Here is a 14,573-nt window from a genome sequence, read left to right as displayed (position 1 = left end):
ATGGTTTCACATAAATAAGTGAATATAAAGTACATATGTACGCAAAAATTGATTACAGGTCCATTTACAAAGCCTATTTCAATAGATGTTTTCAATAGGCATGTTAAGTCACTAGGATTACACGGATATTGATGTATTAATGTAAAATATTTTTTTCCAATAATGTTCATGTACATTTCTAATAATAATAATAATAATAATAATGTTATTGATGCCTAATTACATAAGTTACATGTTATACTTATATACATGTTAAAAATAACAAATTATAAGAACTATATTGGAAAAATAAAAGATTGGCCTTCTAACACAGGCAATCAAATCTATTATATTATAATGAATAGAGATAAGATTATTTTAAACTTGTTATTTGAGTAGCACAAAAACATAGAAATTAATATATGATATGTACGTCATCTTAATAAAAAAAAAAGTATATAAAAAGATCAATAGAATATGTGTTATAACTTTCACCCTAAAATAATTATTTAAAATGTGACTTTATTTGTCTTATCGCTAAATGTGGGTTATAATGAGTAAAAAATGACTGAGTAGATGATTAAACTCAAATTTAAACATTAAGTATATTTGAAGTATCATCTATAAGGTATTATTGATAAAGACATAAAATCTAAAAGAAAAAAAAATGATATTGTAGATGATTGAACTCAAATTTAAACATTATATGTGTTGTATATCACATATGCTTATACTTAATAGTAATATAAAAGTCATCGGGAGTAAGTAAAGATTATTAGCAATCTGTACATTGTTCCTGATGACTTTTGTGTATTTCTCAAAATTTAGATCTGATGTTTGCAGTTTATTGCTAAAGGATTCTGATTAATTCAATCTATACAATTTGTACCAAACATTGCATTTTCTTACTTCATGTTGAACAAAATGGTCACTGTCGAGTATGTGAAATAAGAAGTGACACAAATTTTAAGGATCACAGAACTATATATTTTCCATTCCACTAATCACATTGGTGTTATTAAGTTGATCCCAATTGATCGATATTTTCCTTCTTTTTTTTAGAGTCCTGGTAGCCACAGCCTTTATTATTCTTGGAAATACATTTCTTGTTGCTTCTGGAAATCATCAGTATCCTGGTACTCGATTGTCTTTGCTACACTTGTTTTCCCTATTTTTTTAGTTTCTGAGCCACTGTCCATGTTTGCTAGGGTAACATAACAGGTACTTTTGAAAGTTCTTTAAAATTCAGAAGAGACATGAGTTTTTGAAATTGTATTTAGCATTGAGAACAAGTTGTGGGGAAAGCTTGTGAGTTGCATAATTAGCTATAACAACCCAGAAAGGGCTATTATAGTTTTGTCCTTTGAGATCTATTAACATTGGATCATTTAGGTTGAGTTTGGTATTGGGTGAAAAAATTTGATGGGAAAATGTTAAAGAGTGTAGAAAGTGTTGAAGCATCTTTGATAAGAGTAAGTGGAAACAAACTTTAAATAAAATGCAATTATTTAAAAAATTAATTGATATAGGTTGAAAGAAAAAAGAGGAAAAGGTTGTATCAAATTAAAAAATAATATATTTTTAACTTTAAATTAATAATTTTTTGTATTTTTAAATGATTTTAATATGTTGATATTAAAAATAATTTTTTAAAAAAATTAAAAATATTATTTTGATGCATTTCCGAACAAAAAAAACATTTTAAAAAGTAATTACTATTACACTCTCAAACACCCCTATAATAAAAGCATGCATTATAATGTCGTTTATTGTCCATCAAATGTTATTCCTTGTAAGAGTAAAAATCAATTAATTGCTTTTTGTAGAATAATGGATCTCATCTATGTTCTTGCTTCTAATTGTGTATTTTCCATCTCCAACATTGTTTCAGTTCCTTCACTATTTTTGATATGTAAATATAAATCACGCACATTATTCTTCCTTATCTCTATGGCTGTAGCTACAAGCCAGAGCCATAAATTGGTTAATGCCTTGTAACTTCATTTCTAGTCGTATGTTTCATTTGAATCTTATCAGTATACACGACAGAGCAGTTGACAGAGAAATACAGCAATATGACGTTCCTCTTTTACTGTCTGATATTGATACTTCTTGTTGCCTTGCACCATTACATTTACAGGCGAGGTTTGGAGATTGGCTATCATTTCTCATTTGTTTTGGGGATGAATCTTCAAGTCAAAATCTCACTGTTTTTCACATTTGACCTTGGCAACAATATGCAAGAGAAGAGAAATTATGCTTGCCATTTCAGGACAAGATTTTAGACCATATTAGCACGTGCTTCTTCCTTTCTCGTATGCTGTAGTTTCGGGTGCAGTCAGATCATTCTCAGTATTGTTTGCCAAATCTCTGTATGCTTCTGCTTAACATTTCCTTGCCATTCTGAGAACTGCTAAAATTGGGCATTTGTGTTTTATTATTATGGCAAGCGTTTGGCTTCCATCTCCAATCTGTTAAGATTATCCATGTATAGTGATTATCAGTTGCACAACTGCTTTACTTACTCCATGCTTCTTTAATTTCTTAATACAGCTGGATTTTGGGTAAGATAATACAAGTCAAATGGTTTCTTCTTATTTGTAACATGGTGGAGATAACAATGTGCCAAACATCTAATCCTGTGCTGCTTCCTGTTTATGCAGATGACAAGGTTGAATGAAGGGCTGACACTGTTTGATACAATTCTCATTGTGCCAATGTTTCAGATTGGTTGGACTTTCTTCTCCATTTGTACAGGATTTGTATACTTTTAGAAGCATCAGGTTCTCTCTCTCTCTCTCTCTCTCTCTCTCTCTCTATATATATATATATATATATATATATATATATATAAACAAACACACACACACATGAACACACATCTCGGTGACATGCTTGAATTAATCCAGTTTGTACATTGATGCTCCCATTAAGGGTGGACCTCACAGAGTTTGGCAACAATTAGAAAAGCTTGTCCTTTGTGATGTAAGAAAAAAAAACTTCGTTCTATGCATTCTAGTGTTGAATTGAGTTATATTTTTCTTCTCCTTCCTCCCTTCATTGCCTGGCACACTGATAAACCCGTTTATCTTGGTTTTATTTCTCTTTTGAGTACCTTTCAATTGGTACAAGTCCCATCTATTACATTTTAAGGCACTGATTTGATACAGAAGGTGTCTGCCCTCATCTCCTAATTTGTAGAATGCTTGGGAGTTTGATCTGCGCGTAGCTAGCTAGTCAATATACATTGTGTTTTTTATGTTTATGGAATGTTGATATCTCCATAACTGGAGGCTTATTTATCGAACTGGTTTCATGTAGCCTATATTGTAGGGTTTAGTTCAACTGGCAAACTTATTTGTACTTGGAATAGGTATTTGATGCTCTAAGGATGACAATGTTTATGCTAGATGACATCTGTTTTCATTGGAATTTCTTTGCTTGCACCTGATGAGTCAGAAGGCAGTTTAGATAATGTTTCTGACAAAGTCTGGCTAGAGAGGACAGAAATCTAAACTTAATTGCATATTTTCAGGTGGAGAGGTCAAAGATAATGCATCTTTGGTTTCAGTTGTGTCTTCAAGCATTTCAATCGAAACAGACAGGTACTGTACATACATATTGTGTAGAAATGATACTCTCAGAAATTTATGAAGATTTTGTTCTGAACTCCTATATTCTGTTGGTTTCATAACTGTGGAAGGGAGGCTTTGATAAATGAACAACAGGAATCCTCTTTGATATTTGTATGAGTAGAACTTAGAATCTTTTTAAAATTTGTTTGAAACTTCTTTCTGTCCATTCACTGTGCAAACTGACCATTAGACTGAAAGTTTTAAATTTTTGACATGGTTTCCAGTTGTATGTATACCGCTAAGTGGGATTAGTTTTTGGTGTGTTCTATTATTGAATATCAATATATGTTATTTGCCACGCTATTGTGGTTTATATCTTAGTTTTCACTGGTTTGTGTTGCATATTTATTTTGTATAGGCTGGTCATCTCTTCTAAAAATGCACAAAATAAGGATCCCAGATCACCTGAGTGTGAAGAGTAAGGAGAATAAAATGTTTTCTGATGTATTATTCATCAATACAGCAAATATATATACAAGAGTCAATTGCTACACTTATGCTACTGTTACAAAAGATATATTATTTTATTTTTATATTTGAATTCTATCTCTAATAATAGCTAATAATCACTCCATTATTATAAGAGAAGATTACTCCGAATCACATCTAAAAATGCTCAAGGTGGTGCATGGATGTCATTCATGCTCAGCTTGTAAAGACAACTTGTAAACACTTTATTGGATACTGCTTTCGTAAGAACATCAACAAGTTGGAATTTTGACTTTACAAAAAGGAATTGGATAATGCCGATTTCAAACTTTCCTTTTGATGAAATGTCTATCCACTTCTACATGTTTTGTTCTATTATGTTGAATAGCATTATGGGCAATCTGTATAGCTGATTTATTATCATAATAAAGATTCATTGCAGTTCTTTGAGAGAATCCCAAATCTTTCATCAAGTTTTTTAACCACAACAATTCACACACTCCAATAGCCATACCTCGATATTCAGCTTCAACACTTGATCTTGACATCACAAACTGTTTTTTACTTCTCCAAGTCACAAGATTGCCACCTACATAGGTGAAATAACCAAATGTAGAACGTCGGTCATTAGCTGAACCAGCCCAATGAGCATCAGTATACCCGTCAACACCTAAGTGTCCATGTTTAGAGAATAATAGTCCCTTGCCTGGTGAAGATTTTAAATACCGCAATATACGTTCCACAGCATCCATGTGAGGTTGACGTGGATTATGCATAAATTGACTTACAACACTCACGGCATAAGCAATGTTAGGTCGAGTCTGGGATAAATAGATTAATTTTCCCACAAATCTCTGATATCTCCCTTTTATCTGTACAACTAGCACTAGAACATTGAAAGATTTTATGATTCTTCTCCATTAGATTTTCAACTGGTTTACATCCAAGCATCCATGTTTCAGACAACAAATCAAGAGTATATTTATGTTGTGACATAAATATACCATGCTTGGAATGAGCTACCTTAATCTTGAGGAAATATTTAAGGTCTCCAAGATTTTTCATTTCAAATTCAGATGCCAAATGATGTTGTAAGCAATGAATTTCCTCAGCATCATCACATGTCACTACCATATCATCAACATATATAATCAAGGCAGTGAGTTTACTCATTTTATGCTTTATAAACAGAGTATGATCTGAGTTACTTTGAGTATAACCAAACGTTTTCATGACTTGAGTAAATCTATCAAACCAAGCTCTAGGAGATTGTTTCAAGCCATACAAAGCCTTCCTGAGTTTGCAAACCTGAGTAAAACCTTCATATTTTGAAATTCCAGGAGATGGATCCATATACACATCCTTTTTAAGATATCCATGCATTTTTGACATCGAATTGGAGTAAAGGCTAGTCTTTATTAGCTGCTAAAGACAGAAGAACTCACACAGTATTGAGTTTAGCAACTGGAGCGAAAGTTTCTTGATAGTCAACTCCATAAGATTGTGTGTACCCTTTAGCAACCAGTCTTGCCTTGTATCTTTCAATAGTTCCATCTGCATTATGTTTGACAACAAAAACCCATCAACATCTAACAGTTTTCTTTTCCTGTTGGAAGGGTAACAAGATCCCATGTAGCATTTTTTTTAGAGCCTTCATTTCCTCCGCCATAGCTGTAGTCCAATGAGAATCTTCCAAAGCTTCTTGTAATGTACTAGGAATAGAGATAGAGGATAATTTACACACATAAGATGCATATGATGCAAACAACTTGTGAGAGGAGATATAATTACTTATTGGGTATTTTACTTTGGCTTTTGGATCAAGTTCATACTTAACAGGTGGAATCCCACTGGAAGATCGTGGTGAAAGTGCATGATAAGCAATGTCAAATGGCAAACAAATTTCAGAAGAATTGTTGAGTTGTACTTGTAGTGTTAGTATCGGCAAGGACTCTGAGAGAAGTTGACCGGTGCACTAAGAGGTATTATACTATCAAGAGGTTGGTGAGACTTTTCACAATGATCATTAGAGTCTTGTGAACAAGGATCAGTAGCTGTAAATGTGTCCATAGATGTGTCCCGTGAACAAAAATCAATAACTGTAGGTGTTTCCATAGTGGAAGTGTCCTCATCTGATGGTCTACTAGTGGGTAGAGTTGCTAATTTTATATCAAAACACAAGACTTCTTTATGATTGGCAAGGTGACGAACATCTTCAGGACATGTAAGTGTTAAATCTGTAGGAGAGTAATAGAATTTTAACTCATTAAAGATAACATCCATAAAGGTATAGAACCGATGAGTGTCTGGATGATAACATTTATAACCTTTTTTAGTAGACCCATAACAAAAAAAAAACACATTACAATGCTCTTGACTAAAGTTTGGTTCGATGTTAAGGTGAAAAGTGTACATAAGTTACACATCCAAAGATACGAGGCATCAATTTAACCAAAGGCTTCCATGTAATGATTAGCAAGGACATCAAGCAGTCATTGAAAGAATAAGGTACTGGAAGGTGTACGATTAATCACATAAACAACTGTAATGAGAGCATCTCCCTATAAGAAAGTAGGCACACTACATCCAATCATTAATGACCAAATGACCTCAAGTAATTGTCAGTTTTTTCGCTCAGCTACTCCATTTTGTTGTGGAGTCTCTAGACGTGATGTTTGATGAATAATACTTTTTGAATGGAAAAAATCAGTTAACTCTCTCTTGAAGTATTCACCTCCATTATCTGAACGTACCACCTTAATAGTCCTATCAAACTGAGTGAGTATCATTTGATAAAAGAGATGGAAAACTGTACAGACATCACTCTTATGTTTTAGTAAGTATACTCAGGTCATTCAAGTACAATCATCCACAAAGGTAACAAACCATTTCATTTCATTAGCTGTGAAAACTAGGGAGGGACCCCATACATCTGAATGTACTAATGAAAATGGTGAAGCAACTTTATTAGAAGATAAAGAAAATATAGCACGATGACTTTTAGCCATAGCACATGTCTCATAAATGAAGTTTGAAAGTTTGCAGTTAGCAAATAAAAATGGAAACAATCGTCTAATATATCCAAACGATAGATGATCGAGTCGTTTATGCTAAAGCCATATTTCTGCAATATTTACCGATTGATTTTTATCCATCATATGTGCTAGACTATGGTAAACCTGTAATGATATGCCACCCTCTAAATAGTACAATCCTTCTCGTTGCCTACAACTGTCAATCCTCTCCTTGGTATGTATGTTCTGAAAAATTCAATAAGTAAGATAAAGTAAAGCAACAAAGTTAAAGGCCTTGGTTGTTTGACTAATGGAAAGTATATTACATGTAAGGGATGGAACATACAGTACATTAAAGAGAGATAAGGTGGAGGATATAAGAACATTACCAACACCAGTAACAGGGGATGACACACCATTGGCATTAGTAATAGCTAAGATAGAATGTGAAGGGGATAAAAAACTAAAGTTTGAAGAATCACAAGTCATATGATCATTAGCACCTATGTCAATTATCCCTTCACTATTTTTTGTACAAGAAAGAGAGCTAAGTGCAGTACTAATCATACCAGTTTGCGCAATTAATCCTGCAGCAAATGACATTGGTTGTTGTTGTAGGGATGTGTTGGCAAAAGTTTTCTTGCCTGTGGGATGCCACTCGGAATAACCATGAAGTTTGAAGCATGTATCAACAACATGATTATTACCATTATAGTGAGTACATTTGCATGTCCTTTTCTTGTTGTCTTGCCGTGTAGAGATCCTTCTAGTAGCCATAGCAGTCCCATCAATAGATATTCCACCCATCATAGCATCTTGACGGTTTGCCTCAGCACAAACCATAACATAAGTAACTTAAAGATTTGGAAGAGGTACAGTGGCAAATACCCGTCCACGAACTCCATCCAGTGATGAGTCCAAACCAGCCAAGAAAATATAAACCCATTGAGAATTAACCTTAGTGGTATATATCTCAATGTTAGCTTTGCAACTCATTGCACAGTCATCTATAGCATCAATCTCCTGTCATAGTTTTTGTAATTTTCCCCAATAAAAAATAACATAACCACCATTTTGGCGAATATAGATTACCTCACAGTACAGTTGATATGATTTTGATGTGACTGACTGAGTATGTTTGTTTAGTCATATCCCAAATTTCCTTTGTTGTTGGCAAATGTAAAAAAATGGATCTGATGTCTTTGTTCATTGCATCAAGTAACCAGGATTTGATCAAGCAATTTTCATCTTCTCATGCTTCATATTCTTTAGAGTTGGTGTCATTAGGTGCAGCTTTTGAACTTGAAATAAATCCCCAATGTTTCCGACCACGAATTTTATTTTGAGCATTCAAAGCCCATTCCACATAATTGGTGCCATCAAGTTTCTCTAGAGTAAGCGATGAAGAGACATCTTGCATATGTAGTGCTGGTAAAGTTGCCTTTGCATTCCCGGCAACAACACCATCATTATTGGTAGGAGTAGTCATTATGAGTAGAAAGAATTATGATCAGAAAAGAACAAAAAAAAAACAGCCTCCAGTTTCTAAAACAAATGAAGGAAATATGGAGGCGACTATGATACCATATGAATAGTAAGGAGAATAGAATGTTTTCTGATGTATTATTCATCAATGCAGCAGATATATATACAAGAGTTAGTTGCTAAACTTATGCTACTGTTACAATAGATCTATTATCTTTCTATATTTGAATTCTATCTCTAATAATAGCTAATAATCACTTCGTTATTATAAAAGAAGATTACTTCCAATCACATATTCTAACACCGAGCAAACAAGCAATGGTTATGAAAATTAAAGGATGTAATTTCTTTTGGAACACACACACAAGTTACGTATTGCTCTTTTGAAACGTGGGCATAATTGCAATTGCTTTGCCATGTTGGCGTAAGATTTCTTTCTTTCTTTCTTTTTTGTAATCGTGGGTGTTCGGACCAGCTTATGCGTACCTTGACTAATCCCCTAAGGCCCTGAAGTTAACAACCATGTAAGTCTCTAGTGGCCCTGGAATTTATGATACTCGAATTGATGACTTTCAGGGAGCAAACTTAGAACTTAACTAATTAAACTCTACTATTCAAGTTGATTTCTTTCTTTCTTTGTGATGTTATGTGACTTCAAAGGTGACATAATGCTAATTAGTGGTTATAGGGAACAAAAAGGTCATATATATATATATATATATATATATATATATATATATATATATATATATATATATATATATTACTAAAAACCTTGAAATATTTGGAGTGAAAACATTATTATCATAACAGTGAACAATATCAAATTTAGTTTTTCCACTCGCATTTTTTTTATTAGATCATTTTTGCTCGGGAAACTATGAAATAATATTTGAAATCATGAACAAATAAGACAATAGAAAATAAAGAATCATATGAGTAGTGAACCGCCTTCAATTTTTATTCATTCACATCTTTTTTATTAGATCCTTTTGCTTTCTATTTAACAATTGTAATTAGATTTTGTAAAATTAATGCTTACATGATGCAATGCAAGATGGAAGAAATATTAACAAAAAAAAAAACGATTGAAATGCAACATAAGAAAGGCACAATCTAGTGCAAGTTGCAATACCCATAATGTTTTTTTTTTCTTTATTTTTTTTTGTAATTTAACTTTTTTTATTTTCAATTTAATAATTTCACATTAAATTAAATTGTGATTGGGTTTGATGTTTTATTTTTGTTAAGTTTATATAATGTTCTCGTGATGTTAAAAATAAGTTTTAACATTGAGTTAATGCTCGATTTGAAAAAAAAAATTATTAACTCAAATCAATTAAAAGATTAGAAACTTAATTTCAAACTAAAATAAATATTCAACATTTTTTTCCAAACTCAATCATTGATTGAAATCAACATATTTATTATTATTTATTAAAATATATAATCTTTAATTTATTTTATTAAATAAATATATAAACTTTTCAGTTTTTCTTATTGGTAAAATCAATATTAATCATGCCAGTACTTTTTTGTGTTAAAGAAAAAAAATTCTCCATCCTGTGAGGGCACAGTTGTGACATATACATCTTAAAAGCTAAAAAACATTTAAAGTAATAAATATTTTTAATGAAAATCCAAGGAAATAAATATTGAAACAAAACTAACTCAAGTTGAAAAGAAAAGGTAATTGTTTAATCATGGAGTTTTTATTAAAAAAAAACATTTTGAATATTTTTTTCTAAAACAACTTATTTATACATAAACATTTTGTTTTTTCTCAGTAAGAAATATTTAAATACTATATAATTAGCACACAAGGTTAACATTAAGACTTGATATAGATTAATTATTGCCTTATTGGGTTAATTAAATAAATTCATAAAACACATGGGTTAATTGAATGAATTCAAATAATATAAAGGTTAATCAACATAATAAAAAACACAATATGCAAATATAATTGACCCAAACCTATAATTACATTACAAGAGAAACTAATACATTTGATGTTTTTACTGTTTATAAACTATTTGTCCTCTTATATTTTTCTCTTCACATCACTATTTATAGTCAAATGTTTTCTTGATCCTTGAAATTTCTTCCCTTGACACTTTGGTCACTGAAATTGTTTTTTTTTAATCTCATCCCTATAAGTTATGTTGGCATGGTTTTATATGTTGAAATATATTTTTATTTTAATATACTCTCACATACTGCATGTTTTTTAAATAAAAATTTAAAGATCAAAGATTAAAAATAATATTTTGAAAAATCAAAACCTCTCTTTACTTGCACAGTTTAAAAGGCACAAGAAAATTCAATTTGATCCCTTAAGCAATATTTTTTACTATTTGATATCAATTTGGTCATATTTTGTATATTTTAATAATGAAATTTTATTTGTTTTACATTTTAGTTTCTAGTTATTGTTAAAGAAGAAAAAAAAATCATTTAAAAAAAAACAAAAAAAAAACAAACAAAAGTCATCAATTTGATGCATACCACATCCTGCATCTTCGGTAATAGAAAGAAAATGGTTTATATAATGCAATTGAGAATGTGATTATGGTTACTTTTTAAAATATTTTTTATTTATAAATATATTAAAATAATATTTTTTTATTTTTTAAAAATTATTTTTAATATCAAAATGATCTAAAAACACCAAAAAAATATTAATTTGAAGTGAAGAAAAAAATAAAAAAATTTAATTTTTTTTAAAAATATTTTTAAAATACAAAAATAAAAAATATCTTCAAGATTACATAATATAGGGTGTGTTTAGCATGGTCTGCGATTATAATTTGAAAAAAGTCTATCTTCTTCTTAATTAGAGTTTTAAGAGAGGTTTAGTAGAATGTATACAAAAATCTAATATAGGTTGACTAATTAAATATTTTCAAATATATAATTAGAGCAAAATGCAAATCACTTCACAAGAATAAACATAGACATCATCGGCCACTTGCCTGTATCATGCATCTCAATGGACAACACCATTTATTAGTGACGCAACGCCCGACATGCTTGGTGTTTTAGAATTTTAAAAACCCTAAAAAAAAAAGTGAACAGGAAATTATTGTAGCTTTCGGCCAATCTAAGGCAAAGTTCCAAGTGGAACCGAACACTGGGGTGACATTTGATGATGTTGCTGGAGTGGATGAAGCGAAGCAGGATTTCATGGAGGTAGTGGAGTTTCTCAAGAAGCCTGAGAGATTCACTGCAGTAGGGGCTCGCATTCCGAAAGGTGTTCTTCTTGTTGGACCTCCAGGTACTGGGAAGACTCTTCTGGCCAAGGCAATTGCTGGTGAACCGGGTGTTCCGTTTTTCTCCATTTCAGGTTCGGAGTTTGTTGAGATGTTTGTTGGTGTTGGTGCCTCTCGAGTCCGGGATCTCTTCAAGAAGGCCAAAGAGAATGCTCCTTGCATTGTGTTTGTGGATGAAATTGATGCCGTGGGAAGGCAAAGAGGAACAGGAATTGGCGGAGGAAATGATGAAAGAGAGCAGACCCTTAACCAGCTTCTGACAGAAATGGATGGTTTTGAGGGTAATACTGGCATCATTGTCGTTGCAGCAACTAACAGGGCAGACATTCTTGACTCTGCCTTGTTGAGGCCTGGACGGTTTGATAGACAGGTAAGAATATGTTATCATGTTCGTATTGGGTTCATATTGTTCTTCGGGGCAGTCCTCATTATGAAGCTTTAATGCAGGTGACTGTTGATGTCCCGGATGTACGGGGAAGAACAGAGATACTGAAAGTTCATGCTAGCAACAAGAAATTTGATGCTGATGTGTCTCTTGGTGTGGTAGCCATGAGAACACCTGGTTTCAGCGGGGCTGATCTTGCAAACCTCTTGAATGAGGCAGCTATCCTAGCTGGGCGGCGTGGAAAGACAGCAATTACATCTAAAGAGATTGATGACTCAATTGATAGGATTGTTGCTGGAATGAAAGCAACCGTTATGACAGATGGAAAGAGTAAAAGTCTTGTTGCATACCATGAAGTTGGCCATGCCATTTGCGGGTGAGTGAGATAATAGCCCGTTTGTGTCTCATGGAAATTCACCTCATTAAATTTCCAACTTATTTTATAAAATATGTCATTGAGTAAATCTGAATAGAACTGAGTAGTAATGCTAGGAACTCAATTTGATGGTTATCTCATGTTGAGAAGCGGAATTAGAGAAATAGTGGCCCTGTTATTGGTGACTTCAGATGCTCCATCTCTATGTTGCATGCAATCCTAGTTTACTTGGCAGTGATGAAATGCATCACTAAAAACTTGTCTGTATTGACGCTTTAATGAAGACACCTGATCGTCCCCTCACCTGTATGTTTGTGAGTCCGAAATTATCTCTCTACCCAGGTTATCATCACTTGTTCTCGTGGAGATATCTTCTTTGTTGGAAAAGAACATCCTTAACGCTCCTTACTGTTCTATTCAGAACTTTGACTACAGGGCATGATCCAGTTCAGAAAGTCACCCTCGTTCCGCGAGGCCAGGCACGGGGTCTCACCTTTTTTATTCCTGCAGATGATCCCACATTGATCTCCAAGCAGCAACTTTTTGCAAGAATAGTTGGTGGCTTAGGTGGCAGAGCTGCTGAAGAAGTGATCTTTGGTGAGTCCGAGGTGACTCCTGGGGCAGCTGGTGATTTGCAGCAGATCACCGGTTTGGCTAAACAGGTAACTAAACATTTGAAGTGACATTTGCTGTCTTTTCCTTGCTCCTTGAGTGATGCGTGTGGTATCTCTATCTTTCGTTTTTTGTATGTGGTGCTACACTTCCTTTTGTATATTTTATCGGAGCAATTTAATTGAAATGAGGAGTATGATTAATCTGGCCTGTTACAGATGGTAACCACGTTTGGAATGTCTGAAATTGGCCCATGGTCACTCATGGACGCATCAGCTCAAAGTGCTGACGTCATCACGAGAATGATGGCAAGGAACTCAATGTCAGAAAAGCTAGCGGTAGACATTGATTCTGCCGTGAAGAGGATATCAGACAGTGCATATGAAATTGCATTGAGCCACATAAGGTACAACCGTGAGGCCATTGATAAGATTGTGGAAGTCCTCCTCGAGAAGGAAACTATGACTGGTGATGAGTTCCGAGCAATCCTCTCTGAATTTGTTGAGATTCCAGCTGAAAATCAGGTCCCTTCCTCAGTATCCTCCCCAGTGGCTGTGTAATTATTGCATGCTATTACTCCCCATATGTTCACTGCAACTTTGACGATACATCTTAAAGCTGGTTAAATGTATAATTTGCATCTTCGATTCTGTGGAAGAAGGAATAAAAACTACTTCGAAACCCAGTAATGACCATCCTGCTGTGACTTCAGCGGCAAATTCAGCAACTTCGTCACTCCATAGAAAATGCAGTGAAGTCCTTGATAAGCATTTGGTATCAGTTACGGTCTCATACTCTGGAAACACATGAATTGTCACCTTGACGTGCATGGAAGTTGTAATCTGTTTAAAAAACCGAAAGTGTGTGTGTCTATATACATGGAAATTTCTTATCCAGGTGCAATCGTCATGTCTGCTTAATGATCTAGTATGTGTAGATTTGTTGATGTTCATGAATGCCCAAGAAATTTCATCAACAAGCTCAGCAAATTCTCCTTTGGATTCTAAATCCGGTCCGACTCGATCCAATAAATCGATTAAAAATTTAAAACTGAAACTAGACTGGATTTATGAAAAAACAAAAATAATTAAAAATTATATTGGAAAGATAAAAAATTTATTTTCACACAGACAAACACATCTTTTATATTATGATGAATACAGAAAAAATAATTTTAAGCTTGTTGTTATTTAAGTAGCACAGGCATGACTCAACTTTTTAATTATAGGCAAGCGCATCGGCCCACACTTCTAGCAAGTATCCTCGGCTTTTTCTTAAAAAAAATAACCCTTAATTGTTTTTCATTTTATAAAAAGATTCTTTTTAAATAAATTTATTAAAATTATATTTTAATAATTATCCAAATATCTCATAGTTTTTAAATAA

General features: G+C 33.0%; 1 protein-coding gene and 1 pseudogene across 1 annotated transcript; both read left to right on the top strand.

The window, feature by feature from the left end:
* Window positions 1-858: 858 nt before the first annotated feature.
* LOC133691755 (probable magnesium transporter NIPA8) lies at window positions 859-3,731 on the top strand (annotated as a pseudogene).
* A 6,332-nt stretch (window positions 3,732-10,063) lies between these two features.
* LOC133691754 (ATP-dependent zinc metalloprotease FTSH 2, chloroplastic-like) lies at window positions 10,064-14,090 on the top strand. Its single transcript, XM_062112352.1, has 5 exons — window positions 10,064-10,069; window positions 11,588-12,184; window positions 12,262-12,575; window positions 12,997-13,237; window positions 13,406-14,090. Exons 1-5 carry the CDS (start codon window positions 10,064-10,066, stop codon window positions 13,745-13,747), a joined length of 1,500 nt encoding a protein of 499 aa, XP_061968336.1. The 3' UTR covers window positions 13,748-14,090.
* Window positions 14,091-14,573: the final 483 nt, after the last annotated feature.

This window comes from Populus nigra, chromosome 4 (assembly GCF_951802175.1).
Source record: "Populus nigra chromosome 4, ddPopNigr1.1, whole genome shotgun sequence".
NCBI lineage: Eukaryota > Viridiplantae > Streptophyta > Magnoliopsida > Malpighiales > Salicaceae > Populus > Populus nigra.
This window is presented reverse-complemented; position numbering and strand designations above follow the sequence as displayed.